Raw genomic sequence first — 19,925 nt, forward strand, 5'->3', positions numbered from 1 at the left:
TGTTACTCCAAAGCAGGTTTCTTCAGTATTTACCAAACTAACTCATGAAGATTTTGTATCGAGAAAGGCAGGACAGGCACGCAGAATTTTTTTTTCCCCAATTCATTTTTATTTTGGTTGCCAATTTAAACCGCATTGATACAGGAATAATTCATGCAAATGTATCATCTTAAATACAGCAGAGAGAAAATTCACTGTTAAGAGGATTTTGAAGAGTTCCATCAACTCAACACAAAAAAATACCAGGAAAAAAAATACTAAATTAGCAGCAATAAAATAAAGTGCATTTAGCCAAACTTCTTTAATATGAGCCTGGAGGAGTCTGTTCTTGCAATCCATATTCTCATACGTAAGAGTTGAGCATTCCCGTAGGAGGCAGAGGTGAACTCTCTATGTAGTATATAGCAACAGTGTGAACTCTTCCACCAGTCTGTATTAAAGGAGTTCAGTTGTATTTTGCTTTAGTTTTAGAAGAATCAAATTAATTGGCAATTATGTTCAACTTTGATTCTGTTAATATAACATGCATAAGGCGATCTTCTCCAGACTCTAGTGGCTAGGGTTAGATACCCTTAAGAACATTTTTCTGCCTGTGTTAGCAATTTTGCTTTAAAAAAGGTTCAAGAAATTCTTACCCCTTGCTCTACAGGCCAGATTTCACTGCCATAGTGAGAATGCCCAAGTCCCCAAAAATCTCTGAAGAAAGCATTAGCAATATCAACTCAATAGCAAGATACCCTGTTTCACTTCTACCAACCTCAAAAGGGGGTTCAAAGACCACAATACAGTGTGGTGTGTCTGATTTGAAACCTATGCCACTTATCAAATTACGTCCTCGAGTCTGCACAAAGACCTGGCCACTTGAGCAATGAACATCCCAGAAAGTCACATCAGCACTTTCCAGAGTCCCCATGTAGCATAGCATTATCCTTCCTGCACTCAGGAAGAAAATTTCCTACTGCAGCAGAGATCTGCTTATTGTTTTGACTCATCAGCAAACCATACAGCCTACTGTAACGCTGGATTAGTGGCCCTGCAGTCTGAAGGGTCGAGTTTATCAGCAGGACACGCTAAGGCTGCCTCTTCTTACATATACACCAACAACAATGAGCTGGAGAAACCACCTGCAGAGGCAAGAATTCAGTCTCTTGGCCTATTCAGTCTTCGACCTCAGGAGCAAGTTACTGCAAGCTGTGATGGTAACTGTGATGTGAACACACATTCTTTAGGAAACAGACTAAATTATTCCCATTCCCCAAAGGCTGTGGAAGAGCCATCAGAAGGCCATGACTTTCCAGTTTGAGTTGGATTCAAACCAGCAAGCTAGAAGTGAAACATTCTATTATCCCATCGCTCATCTCCTGGCAGGATCTATTCTCCTCCTTTCCATCCCAAAATGCAACTGACTTGCTTCTTGTGACAAGAATTTAACAGAACTCCCAGTCTACCATCACCCTGTGCTAATCCACTGGAAAATCCCAAATCCTAGTACTTGGAGGTTAAAATAACCTAACTGGCTTAATGCTACTTCACTATTTATCCTCCCTCAGACACCGGATAACATCTCCCTCCTCCTTTCTGGGACTAGATGAGAAGCAAGTACGCTGGTTGCTAGCACATGGGTATAGACATCTGTACTTGAGCAAGAAATCATTCTAAAGCCAGTTGATACCATTTTCAAGCATCATTGTCAATATGACAAACTCCCTTCAGTCTTTCTAAACTCAGCTGGGACCTCCTTAGAGTTAGCCCACAGGGACTCATTCTGGATTCTTTGGAGACATCTCTGACTTCTGGAGACATGCCAGGGGAAAAAGACACCTTATCAGGTGAATAAGCATCTTCCCCACCTGAAGAAAGCTTCCTAACAAACTGGGGGTGGGAGAGAGAGAGAGAGAGAGAGAGAGAGAGAGAGAGAGAGAAGAGAACCTGATCCTACTGAAGGCAGTGGGAGTTTTACCCCCAGTTTTCAATGGTAACAATGTCAGGCCCACATTGTTCTGAATATGTTCAGAATTAAACTGGTTTTGGAGTTTGCCCTAAATGCAATCTGATCTGTTTACAAATAAAGGAAAGCTTAGAAAGTTATGGCGACCCATTGCTTTCCTGGCATGGAATTTCCACACCAATACACATCTCCTTGGCTCCATATGAGCTGCACTGGATCAGCCCATCTTCATTCTGTTGTCTACCTTAAAAACAAAAACAAAAACCCAAACTGAACCACATTAATGCAGACAGTAACATCCTATGGAAGCTCTACATGAAGCAAGATCTCCTACAGCTTGTAATCTACCCGGTCCTAAAGGCCATGTAGTGATAATGGAATTCCAGATGCCTGCATCCCAGAACACACACACTCTGAAAAAACACATTTGTCTATATATTTCATAAAGTAGCTATTCACACACTGCCGACTGGCCCGTCTGAGATCCTGCTCATCTTCCTCAATAAGATACCAATTTACCTGGTCACCAAATGCAACTGTTCATTCCACTAACTCCACAATAACTAAATGATGACAGCCAGTTTTGTCTCTGTCATGATTTGTCTCTCAAGTAACACTGGACTAGGCAAAGAGCTTTCTTAAACTGAAGGGCTTGCAGAGGAAGATGCCCCAAACCCAAAGAGACCAGGAGAAGGAACTTACTACAGCAGGATCCCAACCCCCAACCAAAAAGATTTGTTTTCTGTTCCTGGGTCTTATTTGCACGGACACTTCTCCATGGAAAGAAAAAGAGCAGCAAGTCTCTCTCCCGTTGTATTGCAGTTGAAGAGTAACTGAGAAGTGTAGATAGGTCTCTGCATGGGCTGATAGTGATGGGCCTCTAGATGCATGGGTGTGAGGGAGAGAAATGATCTGCATTTAGATGACTAGCTGCTTTTCACACACATCTGATCTTGTGACTTTGTACCTCAAAGGATTATCAAGATCCATCTTTATCTATTAAGGTGGTAATTCATCAAGGGTGAAGTTTTGTTAGAATAAATCTGAACTTGATAAACTTTGGTGACTAGTGAGATGTTTAAAAAAAACCCCTGATCACCACCATACTTCATTCTGCATTACAAAAGCCCCCTGTAAGTGTATGAAGCAGAAATTCCTCCTAATCTCCGTGGCAGGTGAGAAGAGCTATAAATGTGTGTTGAGAGGTTGGACATGACACAGGAAAGCAGAGTCCCATAGTTCAAATGGTGATAGACCACGCAACAACTTGCTTTTGCTCATCCTCCTTAGGGATTCCATCACCCACCATGTTCTCTGCAGCGGTTAAGAGAGCACTGAAGGGAAATGTTTTTTTGCCTTCCCATATTATCTGCTCTGCTGCAGGTACTGATGTGTGAACATGTTGAGTTCACTGTCCAGCCAGCCTGCTTTATTCCTGCAAGAAGGAAGAAAAAAAAGTCTCAGTTAGGCCTATGCATTGAAGTTAGTTAACATTCACTGCTTACTCTAGTCTGAAAAAGGGATGTAAGAGATGCATGAGTGGCAAAGAATTGAGAGAGCTGCCACAGTGCCTCTACTCTAGGTCAGGGAGCTGGCATGGACAGTGAGCTGTAAGTTTTGGAGTTCAAACCAAAATCCTAGTTGCAAGTTTAAAAAGTGATCTTATTCTGTTTGTGGGAATGGAACATTTGAGAGGGGAGCTCCCTGCTCATCTGGAACGAAGGTGAATATCAGAAACTCATATGCCCTGCAATAAGGAGGGGAAAGGCCATGTGTCTCATTTGAGGAGATATGAGTGGTCCTGAAGGACCTTGTAGGACCCATAATTTTCTTGGGTTTGTGATGATCCTGACCAGATAGAGAGTCAGAAGGAAATGGTGAAGTCCCAGATATCAGACTAGTGCCAGATGACTAAAAATGTCTGGCAGTGTAGAAAAAAAAAAAAAATCAGTTTTTCCTACAGAAGGAAGGAAGGGGCTGAAGGTAACAACCCCACTGCTACCCAAGCTCCAGGAAAGTCCTGGAACCCTCTCTTCTTACAAGCTGAATGAAGGAAATGCCATCTATACGAAAGGACATAACAGATCTATGTACAGAAGCAACATAAGATCAGGTCCCTTAGGAACACTCATTGACTACTTGGAAGATACAGAGATCAATGACCATGTTTACTTCACTTCCAAGCAGGAATGAGTTGATGCTATAGTAAGGCACATTCTGACCTGAACAGTCCAGGGAAATCTTTACATTACATGTAATTGTGACTCCACTAAAGATGACAGTATACAGACTGTTCTCCATGAATTTGCTGTCAGGAAGCAAAGATCTCACCTGAGCAGTTTTGCTTTGCTCTGCAACGAGTCCAGGATTTCAATTTTTTTATTCATGGCAGCAATTTCCTGCTCAAGAGTCTCCCGTGTGACATCCACCTGCTGACACAAGTGAGCAAATGTCCCAGCAAGCTCCCTAGAAAATGGAGACAGGAGGGAAGAGAGAAGAGATCAAACTCAAAAAGGTATTTACACTGTGCAAAGATTTGATTATACCACCTCCAGAAAGCCTAGCTTGACACTCTGTCTTCCCATTCCAGCTTCAGAACATTTCACAGGTCAATGGGCAACAGAGAATTTACTGCAAATTCTGGACAGTGGCACAGGAACTTCAGAATCTGATATTCCTGAAGAGTTAGTGCTCATGTTTAAAAGCATCTGGTTACTATGACGACAGGTGCATTAGAAATACATGTGATAAAAATTTCAATCCATGCTCATCCATCACTGCAGTTTTAGACCTGGAGTACAGATTATGTACAACAGACCTGTCATGTAGTAGCCAGGGTGACAGTTGGCCTTACGTGGCTTAATGGAGAGTACCTTGAAAATAGTATTGTTATTTAAAAGAAATTAGATCAGAGGTGGGTAAACTATGGCCCATGGACCATCCTGCTTGGCCCAGGAGACTAGCCCCCGGCCCCTCCCTTTGTTCCCCCTTCCCCCGCAAGCCTCGCCTTGCCACTGGCGCAATGCTCTGGGCAGTGGAGCTGCAAGCTCCTGGGGAAGTGCAGCTGGCTCCAGCCGGGCAGCGCGGCTGTAGCACAGCCAGCCACGGGTGCTCCAGGAAGTGCGGTAAGGGGGCAGGGAGCGGGATTGGATAGAGGGCAGGGAAGTTTGGGGGGTGGTCAGGGGCTGGGGTGTGTATAAGGGTTGGGATGGTCAGAAGGCAGGGAACAGGGGGGGTTGTTGAATGGGGGCAGGAGTTCTGGGGGCAGTCAGGAAGGAGAAGAGGGGTTGGATGGGGTGGCAGGGGGCAGTCAGGGGCGGGGGTTCCAGAAGGCAGTCATGAAGGAGGCGGGGGAGTCCAGGGGCAGTCAGGGGAAGCAAGAGCAGGGGGGCTGGATGGGGCAGGGGTCTGAGGAGGCTGGGCCACTTCTGGCTGTTTGAGGAAGCAGCACCTCCCCTAATCGGCCCTCCCTCCATACAATTTCTGAAACCCAATGTGGCCTTCAGGCCAAAAAGTTTACCCGCCCCTGGACTAGATTAACTGAGGCAACTCACTGTTGGACTTGGTGGCTGCAGTTGGAGCCTGTGTAGCTGACAATGAGCTGCAGTTTCTCACTCGCATACTCCACAAACTGGCGTTTGAAGGCTCGCTCCTTCGCTTTCATAGTCCACGTGAGGCGCTCATATACATAAAGGAGCCCGTAAAGGCCAAAAGAGAGAGCAATCAGTCTCCAGCCCACAGCCTTCCAGACCTGCAATAAGTACAGTACAAAGGTGGCACAAGTCATCAGCCAAGAATGATGCTAACTTCTTACAATGGAACAGAAAACACTTGAAAAAGGTCCATAAGCATAAGGGATCCCTTTCCTGTTCACCGTATCCCTGTCTCTGAAGTGTAGGCAATTAAGCAAGAGCCTTCTTAAAGAGATCTTCCGTATCTAGACAGCGTGCTATATGGACTAGGGCCTTGGACTCTAGTTCCTGCACAGCAAATCCTTTCTTGAGCAACTTCAGCCAAGTCTCTTGACGTCTAATTTTGAATGCCAGGCTTGAGGCATGTAGAGCTTATTTTCAAAGAAGCTAAGCACCCACAACTCCAAATCAATGGGAGCTGTGGGCACTCAGCACCTCTGGGGAGAGAAAAAAACCACCAGTCCAAAATGTCTGAAGTTGGGAATCCCAAAAATAGAAGTACACAAAATCAGAGATGAATTGTGAAAGTTTCAGCCTCAACCTCTGTTTTAGTTTCCCCATCACTGAAATGGGAATAATACTTAGTTACCACCCATGCTCAGAAGAGTAGTGGTTAATGTTTGTAATGTGCTTTGAAAGTGTTATTTTATCTTCTTAACAACCCTGAATCCACCCCCAAACTTCAAGTGCAATAAGTTCAGTCGATCTCTCTCTTTTGATGTTCCTTGGGATACAACACTTCACTCTGGGCTCCATCAAAATATCAATTTTGACCGTCAAATATCACATCAGCCACTGACTGAAGCCTGTAGTCTAAATAACTTTCCAAATCAACAGCACAACTAGCTCTGTACAGACAATTGTTTCTCAGAGATTTTCAACCCACCACTCCACCAATCACGAGGATCCCCATGGAAGTTCTGGAAGTCAGTGATGCCAATCCAGTCACCATAGACACCATGAGCTCTTCCTGGGTCATAGAACCCTGGGGTAGGGGAGGCAGACTGGGATTCGCTGGGGTTAAAGGTAAAGGACGTTGAATCTAATTAGAAGGGAAAAAAAAAAAAAGCCGCAGATAAAAGGGAGAACACAAGCCACAGCCGTTTCTTTCAGAGCTTTGACAGTCACGGAAGTCTTCAGTGAAACCCAATATTTACTACCGACCCACTGAACATTTAATGAGAGGTTGTACCTGGTCATTATAGCCCATCAAGGCCCGGCGACTGTTCTTTGGTCCCAAAAACCTATTCACAAGCATTGTCCATCCAAGAGAAAAATGGAATTCAACGTCCTCCTGGAAGTCGGCACAAAGCTTGTCACAGTTCAGGTCATAGCTGAGTGCGAAGCACTGCCGGGGGATCAGCATGTCTATCTGACCCCGTAAAGACACTGGGAGAAGGGGCTTTAAACCATCTGCAGATGAGAAATGGGAGAGGATAGGAAAAGTGTCAGCATAATTGAGAAGTACGAATGGGCTTGACTGGAATCAATCAGGTTCTCTATTCTGTGCTTACCTTGTTTATCAGTTAATTGGTTTCTCTTAAAAAAAAACAAAAAAACCAAACCCAAATCTGACCCAGAACAACGGGTAGGATCTGAAATTTATTATGGTTAAATATGGCACTAAGGTCCCCAGAGCAGTCATTCTCCAATTTTCCATGTTATAGACCACTTTGTGAAAGATCTTTCTGTGGACCCTTCTCTTGCCGCTTCTCTCCTCTTCCCCCACCACTTTGCTACAGTTACCTAGAGCAGAGATTCTCAAACAGTGGTCCGCGGTCCACGAGCTCCATTCAGGTGGTCTGCGGATAGTTCCCTCTAATCTATGGACTACTGCAGTCTATGATCCATAGAGAATCTCGGTCATACAGACGTTGCCAGAGGCACTGTTTACCCCCCTCCATCGATTATATAAATTAGCACATGCTCTGACATTAAAAGAGGCAAATGCATCAAATCTCCACCATTTGGTTTTATTTAAAACAAATGGCCACTTTATTTGCTCTGACCACACTAAACCATAAACCATGTTTCATAAAATAATTTTGAAACTGCTTCAAGAAAAGTATGGTTCCTGCCAGCTGTGGGCGGGAACTTTGCTAGAGCAACCAGCAAAAAGCCCCTGAAGTGGGACTAACTGAAAGTACTGTAAATTATGCATGTCACAGTATCAAACCTTTTTTGCGGTAACATGGAGAAGATTCCTATTCCTGCAATGAGGCCTTGTCCAGAGCATCTTGTCACAGCAAGATCTGCAAACTTTAGTTAGTAGTACTACTGCATTTTTGCTGCATAAGCCTCATCAAAAGTTCTATTGTTTTTGAAATTTTATAGAACAAACTGCTCCCAGGCAGAGGAGGTGGGTGTGAAGTTTCAATCTAGAATGAGTTTCATGACATGGAAAACCCCTGAAAACAGGTATTTAAGAAGGACCATATAGACACTCTGAACTAGTGTCTCACTAAACAAGGCACTATTAAGTGAGAAGTTGCAACCAGTTCATCAGCCCTCACAGCCAATCTAAACCTGCACGGACACAATGGCCATGTTAGACTTATTCCCGTGCATCTGCAGTAAGAGCTGGTTCTTTACATGTTGTACTGACCGATCATTTCTTGTTGCATGGTTTGCAAGGAAGCAGCGATGGCATTAGAGCATCGATCTGACATGTTACGGCCCAAACCCTCCTCAATGTGTCGATGTAGTTCCTGAAACAGACAGAAAACAGAGGCTGACACTGAAGCAAATCCAGACACAAGATACATCCCTGTCCAGACTGCTCATAAACTGCAGGTGCTAGAATCTCCCAAAACAGGCAATCCTTCAAAATAGGATTCATAAATTCTGTCCGCCCCCAATCCCGCCATCTGTTAAAAGTAGTTCAGTATTGAAAGGGGGAAGTGAGGGGATAAGGAAGAATAGAACTGACCATATGCCCTCTGCTTTGGTGAAAATGCTGCTTACATTTGATCCACACCATTCAAAGTGAAACAAGATACTAAGGCAACTAGTGCCTTACTGTCATGCTCTACAATTAAATACTATATACTTTTATACCAGTCTCTTACTACCTGGTTAGTCTGGAAAGCCCCAGTTCCTTTTCTGGGATGTAATGAAACCCTCAAAGCAGAAGAGATAAATATGAACAAATAATTTCCACACTACAAAGAACTGTGCCTACACCCTGTGCACTTGAAAGTTAGGTATTTTCAACAGCTGGTGCAATTACTGAGCAAGAAACAAAATTGTTTAGATGGTTGGTCCAACATGTTAAAAGCCAGTGTTGTTACTCACATTCTTGTAAACTTTGAGGACAACTGGAGATGGGTGGAAATCCATCTGGTAGTCATCTACCAACACTGAGAGCCGCCTAATCTCTTCAGCCATTGCATTCGACACCTAAAAGCACAACCATATAGCGTATGTACAGGGTTATGTGGAACACTAGCAGAGAAAACTCAAGACTATTCCCAGGACAGCTGAAAAAATCTGTTAGAAAAATTGATTTGCTAATAAGCACTAACACACAAATAAAGCAGTTGCCCCTACAGCAATAAGTCTCCACCATGCATGTTTCAGCAAAATCCCTGTGACTTCAGTGCTTATTTAGTCTGTTCTGATTTCTCAGCTCCTAATCTGCCTTCCATCTTTTAGTCAACCCTTCAGACCTTTCCTTTCATCCCTCAGATTGTCCTCTAGGCCAAAGCAGCACCTGTTCCTTACCTGTCTTTCTACTTCTTCTGTGATCTGTTTTATTTTCACCTTGTAGTCTTGAGTGAGCAGCTCCAGCTGTTTGTCAATAAAACCCAAGCGCTCCTGTCGTTCCTCTCGCATCTCCAGGCAGTAAACCCTGAGAAAAGAAGGTGCCCATCAGAAAGTAGCATCAGCACATCTCTGATCTGCAAGCTAAATGGAATCCCAGAGGTAAGACATTTGGAAGGAGCAGAGATTCTCTTTCCCAGGGACAGGGAGTAACAATATCTAAGACATGTTATACACAAGTAGCATACAGGAGAGACAGGAGGTTTCTCCATAATTATACATTAGATGCAGGTGTAATGGTACGTGTCCTCTTGTCCCCAGAAATTTTGTATGCTATATTGTGATTTTAAAAGCAAAGGCTTGATACTCATGTTTCCCAGACTCCCTCCCAGAAATATTCAGTGCAATCTTCAGCCTTGTGTGCACTGAGTCTCTGCAGCTGCTCACCTCTGCTCCTGGGCAGCAATATGCAGAGAATCCATGATGAGGCGAACATCTTCAGCAATCTGCTTGGCTCTCACTGTGTGCTGCTCAAACTTTGTTTTCACTGCAGACTGTGAGATACATTCCTGTGCACACAGAGGCAGCCATCAGAAAATCAACAGCGACCCGAGGCATTAACAGAGATCTCTCTCCTGCATCATTTACTGTCAAGACACAGCATCAGCTCAAAGTTACAGACTCCGTTCTCCCCCCCCCCCCCCCCCGCAGACGACTGTGACTCAAATAGTAGCTTGGTACGAATGATGGTGCTTACCTCAAATCTCCTCTCGAAGTTTTGAAACTCAAACATTCTTACTTGAAATCCTTCTGCCAATGCTCCACCTAGGAGGACACAAGGTCATCAGGGCAAGTTTACAGAAAGCGAACAGAGAATTTGAAGCACCAGCAGGAAAGGCAGAAACATCTTTGGGGCTGGTTCTACTGACCTGCCAGATACCTTCTTGTTTAACTTTGGCTTCTCTTCACTCCCCCACTTTTTAGTTAAATCACCAATTGATGATTTGGGATAAGACAATCTCTACCTTCCCACACAAATAAAATGAAAGACAGAGCTAGTAGTTTTCCTACCTCCTTCCGGCATTCCTTGAGCTTTCTGAATCCTGGCATTTAGCACTTCCTTCGCTGACACAAAGAAGATGCGGTCCCCAGCCTGTGCTCGATCCACCACACCCAGTTCATCCACTAGAAAACTGGTGCAGCGCTCCATGTGCTGTCGACGGACCTGAAGGATTAACCCACCCACACATTGTTTTGAAGTCTGCTTGATAGTCCATGCCATTGCATGCAACTGGATCCGGCAACCAGATGCCCCCTGCAGGCCCTATCTAGCAATACAAGTCTACAATAAAAATATTTTGCTCTTTTATAGCTCCTTTGTGGGTCTCAAAACACTTTTCATACATTAAGCCTCACAAACCCCTATGGGATAGTTGAATACTCTAACCATTTTACAAATACATAAACTGAGACAAGACATGAAATGATCAGTCCCAGGTCCCCAAAAATGTCAGTGACAACAGGACCTCAGAAATTCTGCATTCCAGATCCTTGCTGTAACCATTAGACCATACTTTCTCCAGCCCTTTTTCCAGATGACTCCTCAGCAAAGTCCAAACTGGAAGAGAATCACCCTCTATTACCACTAGCCACGTCTCTGCTCCTAGAATGGAGACTCCCAGTTTGAGTGAACACCAATTTAAATACGGTACAAACCTCTTCCATGTATTCAGGTTCTGAAGCTGATGCATCCCAGCGGTTATTCAGGATAAATATGTTGGGGCAAGACAGACGCTCATTCACTTTGTGGAAGAACTGCTTCTCCTGGTCAAAGAAATCCCATATCAATATGCAAAGCATCAGAGCATTTACCCCAAACCAGCAAGCCTTTACAAGTGGAATTCGAGTTACCGTTTGCATCAGCGTGGACTCCGAGTTTGCCACTAACACAAATACATCAGCATCCAGACAAAACTTGTCAATCCAGCTGTCCAGCTCTGTGGTTACATCAATGCCAGGGCTACAGATAAGAAACACAGACGTCACTAGAGCTATGAAACTTCCAAACCACAAGTAGACAGACATTCTCCGAAGGAGAAGAAGCAGCAGCACATGACATTTCCTTACAAAAGAGGCTTTCAAAAGGTGTAGCTGCTCAGCATAGCTAATGTCCATGCTTGGGCTACCCTGTGTTCTGGGAATGCTTAGTTCAGGAAATTAAAGGAATGATGAAATGGCACTCCATCTGCATTTCTCAGCTCTGTTTCCAGGTCACTTCATGGCAGAGTCTCTGCATGGGAAGAGTAAACTCTCTCACCTGTCCATAAGCACCAGATCATCCTTTAAGAGAGGACATTTGGAATTAGGCCACATAACACTGACCAGGCTGCCAGCATTCAGAAATTCATTTTGATGGAGAGCATGGGCCAGCTGGTTGACTGTCTGTCGAAGGGAAGGGAGGGAGGAAAGATCAACAGGAGTACATTATTAAATGTCTGATAAATTATTCTAGCATTTATCTCCCCGCCCTGAAATATTCAAGACAAGAATAAGTCAAGACCCAAACGAGAGTCATTTTCTCCCTTTACTGAAAAGGAGGCTTCCCCATAAAACTGCACAGGTGTCCCTGCTGAGAAAGGTCTCCATCTATTAGGAACTACTCAAGGGCAGGATTCTTTGCACACATTACTGAGATTACCTTTACCAAGAGAAAATTCCTTTCTGAAATCTCTTATATTAGGACAAAGTCCATCTTCATCATCACATACTAATTAGGAGCTTACCTTGACACTCCTCTTCTCCTCTGAGCCTTCAGTAAGTAGGAACGCATCATGACCGTCCGTCCCCTCCACACGCAGGAAACAATTAGTGGTGTGTCCAATCCCCGAGGGAAGGACTTTATCCCACAGCATTGCATTTATCACTGTACTTTTTCCATTGCTTGTCCTGGGGTTAAATGCAGAATGGTTCACTGGGGTTCCCAAGGCACAGCTGTGCTCTTTGCATATTATAGCCACTCAAATCTCATGTCCCAACCAGCTCCAGAAAGTGTTTGGCCATATATTAGAAGCATTTTATCAGTATAGGAATACTGAAATACTACACCAGAAGGGCACTCCTAATGTGGATGTTTTGTTCAGCATAGATTATTCTATCTTCCCATAGCTAAACAAGCCATACCACTACTGATGCAGTTTTTCTGGTATGTCCGAGTATATTCTTAGGGCTTCTGCTGGCACAGATATGTTGATGGGAGATCACACCTCTTCACACTGTCAGAACTGTGCCAGAAGCAGCCCCACAGTGTAAATGTGACCGTAGCGTATTAGCTGCCATATGCAACTTGCTGGTGAATTCTAAAGGTTTACTCTATTATTTCCTTATTTTAAAATTTCTTCTAAACAGAGTGAGGGATTCAAAATGAAAGTGAGAGAGTACCAACGATGATCAGACTTTTACATTTCAGGGTCTGGACAGTTTGTGTTCCTATAAATACTTTTCACTGGCCATGATCCTAAAGATCCCAGTTGCTTCACTGAGAAGAGGCCGGGCAACACAAGTATCCGACTCACCTGCCAAAAAAAAGCCACTTTCATGTGTCGCCGCGCCAGCACCTCACTAATGCCACTGACTTTTGACAGGTATCCTTTGACCTCCAATACCTGCTCTTCTGTGGTGACAGGGTCAAGTTCCACATTCCTGTGTGTTTCTAAAATACAAATAAATTGTCCCCCTGAATTTCAGAAGTAATTTATCTACAGCTCCTGGTCAAAATGAATCTGAATGAATCTAATCTAATTCTCTGGAGTGTAGTTATATATTTATTTGTGTGGCAGTCAGACCCTGCTTGTTTGAGGGCCACACAAACAAGTACACCTTGCCTAGGCCCTGAAGCCTGTTTCACTCGCTGTTGAACAGTGCCCCTCTCTCTATCTCTAAGGGTTGTCATGTAAAAAAGTGCCTTGAACAGCACATAGCTGACATTTCACACCGATGAAGTGAGCTGTAGCTCACGAAGCTTATGCTCAAATAAATTCGTTAGTCTCTAAGGTGCCACAAGTACCCCTTTTCTTTTCACACCCCAAAGATCCTTAAATACACTGCTGTGCATTTCTTAATCTGTTAATGCCAGAAGTTGGCACATGTGACATTCACATGTTGCCAGAAATGAGATGTCAGGACCATAAGAATCAAAGGATTAAAGACAGAAAAAACCCAGTGCAGCCTAGTACAAGACTAATTTCCTTCATTTTTTTTTTTTTAATATCAGTTCAACAATAACTATAATTTGAGATCAACTTTAACATTCAGAAGCCTGTACCTTTATCCAAATTAGATGCAATTTCATCTCTTTTATATGTACACAGGTCTAGTGATTGCATTTAATCTAGCATTTTTGTGTGACAAACCAAAATAAACAAAGCACTACTCTACACATGTTAGTGGGTTACTTAAGGATACAGCTTACCTTCCAGGAATGTGGAACTCTCCTGGATATATGCAGCCAACTGTTCAAAGATGCCATTGATTTTCTTCTTTGCAGTGACAAAATGTTTGAGTGGAGAAGCATTTACCTCGGCCATGTGTCTTTTATCCTTCTTTACAGCAACTATGGACTTGGAGTAAGTGAACAACAGGGACATTGCGCTGTGGGGGGGAGGGGGGAGAATCTAATAAGATACAATTCCTTAAACACTAATTCCTGCCCAACTGAAGTTTTTTTAAATGTGTCTATTGCCCAAACAGTTAAAAAAAATAGCTAACACATTTTAAAGAACACCCTGTTACAAAGAGGCTATATATTTCACAAACAAAAGTGTTTTAGTAGCAGATCAATATGAATCATGCTGGTGATTGCCACCCAGATTTCTTGTATGGACAATTTAGATTTTAAAATCTAAATTTGATTGCAATTTTTGTTTCACATGGTATTTAAACCCCCAAACAACGGTCACGGAGAAACTCACAAAATACATGATGGAATACATGATGGATCAGCTACAGCCATCTATTCCAAAGCAAGGAATTGAATCCAGGCCTGCCACTTACCATGCTAATAACCTAGCCACTGGTCGTCCTTCCTTCCTTCCCTTTTTCTAATCTCTAGGTTCTTCTAATATAGATAAAGTCAGAAAAACGCATTGGGAGTAAAAAAAAAAATAAAATAATAAAAAAAAAAGTTACTTCACACTTATGTTTGCAGTATTGATGTAGCTGTGTTGTTCCCGGGATATTAGAAAGAGAACGTACGTGAGGTAATGTCTTTTAGTAGACCAACTTCTGTTGGTGAAAGAGACAAGCTCTGTGTAAACTTGAAAGCTTGTCTCTTTCACCAACATAAGTTGGTCCACTAAAAGGTATTACATCACCCACCGTCTCTTGATATTTATAGCATTTTACTTTTTTAGAGTACTTCCAAATGTTAGAGAATATTTCACAGGGATGTTGAAGAAGTGTTGTATCCCTATTGTACTGATGAGGAAACTGAGGCAAAGAGATGAAGGGACTCCAAAAATAAAATATGGTTCTTGGCTCCCTGCCATGTGCTCCAAGTCACTCCACTACACATGCTGCCTCTGGAACACAGCATCAAGCATGCTGCAAAAACACTGAACTTGAGTCTCAGAAAGCAATTACAGTGCATTGGAGAAGCTCCCTATAGCACCAGAACAATCATTACTGCATTCCACCATAAGAATGGCCATACTGGGTCAGACTAATGCCCGGTGCTCCACAGGGAATGGACAGAAATGAAGGACAAAAGGCATCACCCCAAGATTCCTAGAAGTACTAATAAACAAACATCTCAGAAAAGTTACTTTAACAGACCACCCTAGTGCCCCTACATCCAACTGTGTTGCAACGTGAAAGAGTCTAAGCCCTTCAGAGGAACACTTATGGAAAGAGGGAAGTATCCTTTTTGATTAACACTGTGAGGAAGCATGTAGCCCACTACATCAAGAGCTCATACAGAGACACCCATAGTGAAGTGCTGTAGGAGCACCTCACCCTCCATCCCTTCTACTTTTCATGAACCGACCCTTCTCCACCCAGTGACTCTGCCCCTCCCTGGGTGGGGTGGGGGGATCGGGCAAGCCTAGCTTACTTTCAGGATTAGTGTTAAATTTTCACAAGCCAGGCATGGTCAGCTCCCTCTGTCCTGTGTGCCAATGAGTGTTTTCCACAATGCTCCCTCCTCTGGGTGGGGCTCAGTCTGGCAGCTCCTGGGGCGATGTGGATCCAGCCTGTCCCAGTCAGGGGAGGAGAAGGAGCAAGATCAGATGGTGCACACAGACCCAGGAGGGTTAGGAGTGAGTGGCTGTGGGGGCAGGCAACCCAGGGCCTTGCACTCATGAGTGTGCACAGGGGTAGATGTGGGCATTACATACCCTGATCCCACCACCCGCTCTGGGCAGGCACACCCAGCGCACACACCTTGAGGCAATGTGCCTTGTACACCTGAGTGCGCACACCCCGACCCCACCTTCCCCGGTGCCCTGCACATAGTGTCTATCCCGAGCCCGTGAGCCATGTACACGTGAGTATGCACACAATAATCCTGCCCTACTTGTGCCCTGCACAGTATGCACACCCAAAGCCCATGTGCCACGCACATTTGAGTGCACACACCCTGACCCAGCCCTACTAATGCCCTGCACAGTACGCACACCCAGAGCCCATGTGCCACATGCACATGAGTGCACACACCCTGACCCAGCCCTACTAGTGCTCTGCAAAGTATGCACACCCAGAGAGTGTGTGCCGCACACACGAGTGTGCACACCCTGACCCGGCCCTACTAGTGCCCTGCACAGTACGCACACCCAGAGAGTGTGTGCCACACACACGAGTGTGCACACCCTGACCCGGCCCTACTAGTGCCCTGCACAGTACGCACACCCAGAGACCGCGTGCCACGCGCATGTGAGTGCGCACACCCCGAGCCCGACCCCACTCTCCCCGTGCCCTGCACATAGTATGTCTAGCCCGAGCCTGCGAGCCAGGTACACGTGAGTGCGCGCCCGGCCCGGCCCGGCCCGGCCCGGCCCGGCCCTCTCCCCTCGCCGCGCGCCTTGCACACGAGGGGGCACGCAGGGCCTCGTAGGCGATCGGCGGAGGGGACCCAGCCCCCACAGCTGCTCCCCGAGCTCGGCCTGCTGCCGTTACCCGGGCCTCGCTTCTGCACCGCCGCCGCCGCCTCGCCCCCCAGCTCCCCCTGCGGGGGGCCCGGCCGCCGCCCGCTTCTCCCGGCCTCTCACCTTCACCTTCCCTCCCGCCCAGCAGCCATGACGCCCCCAGCACCATCATCAGAGAGCGCCAGGCTGCGTGCGTCATCACACCGGCGCGAGGGGCGGGAACCCAACGGCCGCTGCCTCACGGGGAGCGGCTGCGACGGGTCGTTTGCCGCGCCCCTCCCCCCAGCGCATTACGGGAGGGGTAGTCCAGGCGCTCCCCTTTCCCAAGGCCTCATGGGAGCGGTAGTTTGAGGCCCTCGCTTTAGCCCAATGCCTCATGGGAGTTGTAGTTTGAGGCCCTCGCTTTAGCCCAATGCCTCAGGGGAGTTGTAGTTTGAGGCCCTCGCTTTATCCCAATGCCTCATGGGAGCGGTAGTTTGAGGCCCTCGCTTTAGCCCAATGCCTCATGGGAGTTGTAGTTTGAGGCCCTCGCTTTAGCCCAATGCCTCAGGGGAGTTGTAGTTTGAGGCCCTCGCTTTATCCCAATGCCTCATGGGAGCGGTAGTTTGAGGCCCTCGCTTTAGCCCAATGCCTCATGGGAGTTGTAGTCCTCAGAGGTTGACCCTCCCCCTCCTGCTCTTTACTTGGGCAGTGGGAGCTGCAGCAGGGTGCTGGGAGAAGATTCATTTCTGCAGCCCCAGGGGCACGGTGCCAGCCCGAGGGAGCTATGCCCACTGTCCTGGGCATAATCCAGCCCCACATCACCCGTCGGTGCCAAGGGCGCTGCCCGCTGAGCTTCGCCCCTTCAAACTGCAGCTGTACTGGCCAGAGGTGCAGGGATGGCGGGGGAGATAGTTCAGCGGTTTGAGCATTGGCTGGCTAAACCCAGGATTGTGAGTTCAATCCTTGAGGGGGCCATTTAGGGATCTGGGGCAAAAATTGGGGGATTGGTCCTGCTTTGAGCAGGGGGTTGGACTAGTTGACCTCCTGAGGTCCCTTCCAACCCTGATATTCTATGATTCTAGGTGCAGCTGCTGGAGAAGCAGCAGCAGACCCAGGCCACCAAGTCCAGGTGGCAGTGGGCAGGCTCAGATAGGAATGTCCCCACCTCGAGGCGTACCTGAGCAGCAAGCTGGGCTGAAACCCCAGGATTGTATTCTCAGCTGTAGTCCTGAGAGGTGAAAGAGGAAGCCCACCTGAAGAAGAAATGGAAGGATAGCTCAGTGGTTTGAGCATTGGCCTGGTAACCCAGGTTGTGAGTTCAATCCTTGAAGGGGCCATTTAGGGATCTGGGGCAGATATTGGGGATTGGTCCTGCTTTGAGCAAGGGGTTGGACTAGATGATCTCCTGAGGTCCCTTCCAACCCTGATATTCTATGATCTTTCCCAGCTAGGCCACATTAAATGCTGGTTGAAATATGTAGAGAAAAGGGCCTTCTGGGTAGGGTTGTCAACTTTCAAATGGCACAAACGGAACACCCTAGTTCTGCCCCTGCCCCAAAGTCCCACCCCTTCCACGAGCCCCCCCCGCCCCACTCACTACATACCCCCGCCCTCTGTGGTTCGCTCTCCCCCACCCTCACTCGCTTTCACTGGGCTGAGGCAGGGGCTTGGGGTGTGGGAGGAGGTAAGGGCTCTGTCGGGGAGTGGGACTGAGAGATTCGGAACGTGGGAGGGGGCTGTGGGTTGAGGCAGGGGCTTGGGGTTCAGGAGGGAGCTCTGGGTTTGGGGGGAACTCAGGGCTGGGGTGTGAGGGCTCTGGTCTGGGGCCAGGGATGAGGGCTTTGGGGTGCAGGAGGGGGCTCCAGGTTTGGGGGGGCTCATGGCTGGGGCAGGAGGTTGGGGTGCAGGAGGGGGTATGGGTTCTGAGCTGGGGGTGCGGGCTCTGGGCTGGGGCCGGGGATGAGGTCTTTGGGGTGCAGAGTGGTCTCAGGGCTGGGGCGTGGGCTTATCTCAGGCAGCTCCTGGTCAGCAGCACAGCGGGGCTAAGGCAGGCTGCCTGCCTTTTCTGACACTGCGTTGCACGCCCCCTGGAAGCAGCCAGCAGGTCTGATGCTGGGCGGGGGGGGACCACAGGCACCGCCCCACCAGCTTGGGCCCCCCCGGTCTAGGAGCCGGACCTGCTGGCCGCTTCCAGAGCGCAGCACAGAGCCAGAACAGATAGGGACTAGCCTGCCTTAGCACCGCAATGTCAGCAGTGCTGACCGGGGCAGCCAGGGTTCCTTTTCAAATGGGTGTTCCAGTCGAAAACTGGACACCTGGACACCCTGCTTCTGGGAAGTTGTGTTGGAGGTGTGTTTCTTCCTCTGTTTCTCACCGGGACCAGCCCTGCCACCTCCAGCACCAGCATTTTATTCCAATTATTTACTTAAACAAAATGTCTGAGCCTCCACTAACTTAGGCTGGACTCAAACCAGTAACCCAATGACTGAAAGCCTCCATAGTCCAATGCCAATTCCCCCAGTCTCTGGGAAGCAGTCACAATAACCCTCTTACACCAGCACTCTCTTAGGTAGTTATACCGAGAGATCAATTTCTTTTGTTTCCTTCTGGAATTTTTTAAAGACCGTTGCTTTTCAAAAGAGTAACATTAGGGGGCCATTCTTGAAATATTTAACTGAGATCCTCTGCCGCAAGAAAAGCATAGGGCATACAGTCAAAGTACAGTAATCAAATAGAACATCTGGAAATACTTCATTGTAACAAACGTGTACTACAAAATTTGAATCTTCACCCAAGCCCTGGATAGGAGACTGATACTAATTCGGTATTTTTTCTTCTTTACAACATAAAAATAATTTATGAGAGTCACCATTTTCCAGAATAATATTCTAATATTTTTAAAAGTATCTGTTTTGGTAAGTATTACAGCTCCCCAGCATTGTAGCACATGAACGCCTCATGAGAATGAATGCATTTATTACAAACACCCACATGAGGGGAGAAGAATAATTATTGTGCCTTACTTCCCCCATCTGTAAAACAGCAAAGAGATTAGCCTTGGGATTTATCGAAGGTCATACAACAGGCCCATAGCAGAGCCAGGACTTGAACGCAGACTATCTGTCCTGATCTTTAACTACGAGGCCACTTATCCCCTCCTCATCAGGATGAAAGACAAATGATCATGTAAAGACCCATGCTTAATCATAGTAGGGAGTGACATCATTTTTCAGCATCTGCTTTACCCAGTTATTGTAGATAACTTGGTGGATCCCCAGTATATCAGGGTTGTGTTCTGTCATTAATTATATGAAGTCTGCCTCTCCCATACAATTTAAATATACATATTAAAGAATCAAATTATTGCGCACATCATTTTGTTAAGTTTTAATGTAAAACTTGCTG

General features: G+C 46.2%; 1 protein-coding gene across 3 annotated transcripts; it reads right to left on the reverse strand.

The window, feature by feature from the left end:
- Positions 1-86: 86 nt before the first annotated feature.
- MFN2 (mitofusin 2) lies at positions 87-16,914 on the reverse strand. 3 transcript variants are annotated; one of them, XM_038376816.2, is made up of 19 exons: positions 16,662-16,914; positions 15,509-15,647; positions 13,871-14,049; positions 12,975-13,111; positions 12,186-12,348; positions 11,720-11,844; positions 11,314-11,422; positions 11,119-11,226; positions 10,474-10,627; positions 10,160-10,227; positions 9,850-9,971; positions 9,364-9,490; positions 8,935-9,039; positions 8,246-8,348; positions 6,833-7,053; positions 6,527-6,682; positions 5,503-5,699; positions 4,280-4,414; positions 87-3,383 (listed from the first exon to the last, which is right to left on the reverse strand). In XM_038376816.2, the coding sequence occupies exons 5-19, from the start codon at positions 12,312-12,314 to the stop codon at positions 3,314-3,316; spliced, it is 1,929 nt and encodes a 642-aa protein (XP_038232744.1). In that variant the 5' UTR covers positions 12,315-12,348; positions 12,975-13,111; positions 13,871-14,049; positions 15,509-15,647; positions 16,662-16,914; the 3' UTR covers positions 87-3,313. The 3 variants fall into 3 exon arrangements, with proteins under 3 accessions (XP_038232744.1, XP_038232748.1, XP_043356163.1); XM_038376820.2 differs by lacking the exon at positions 6,527-6,682 and having other exon boundaries at positions 16,662-16,856; XM_043500228.1 differs by having other exon boundaries at positions 11,119-11,422; positions 16,662-16,856.
- Between the last annotated feature and the right edge of the window lie 3,011 nt (positions 16,915-19,925).

Source organism: Dermochelys coriacea, chromosome 18 (assembly GCF_009764565.3).
Source record: "Dermochelys coriacea isolate rDerCor1 chromosome 18, rDerCor1.pri.v4, whole genome shotgun sequence".
NCBI lineage: Eukaryota > Metazoa > Chordata > Testudines > Dermochelyidae > Dermochelys > Dermochelys coriacea.

What these genes read in the sequence shown, in the direction of transcription:
- MFN2 (XM_043500228.1), bottom strand. Translation starts at nt 12,314, where the DNA reads ATGCTGTGGGATAAAGTCCTTCCCTCGGGGATTGGACACACCACTAAT. An exon ending in AGGAGAAGAGGAGTGTCAAG is followed by an intron (nt 11,845 to 12,185) that starts GTAAGCTCCTAA and finishes TCCCTTCGACAG; the next exon opens with ACAGTCAACCAGCTGGCCCA. An exon ending in TCCTCGTGATTGGTGGAGTG is followed by an intron (nt 5,700 to 6,526) that starts GTGGGTTGAAAA and finishes TACTTATTGCAG; the next exon opens with GTCTGGAAGGCTGTGGGCTG.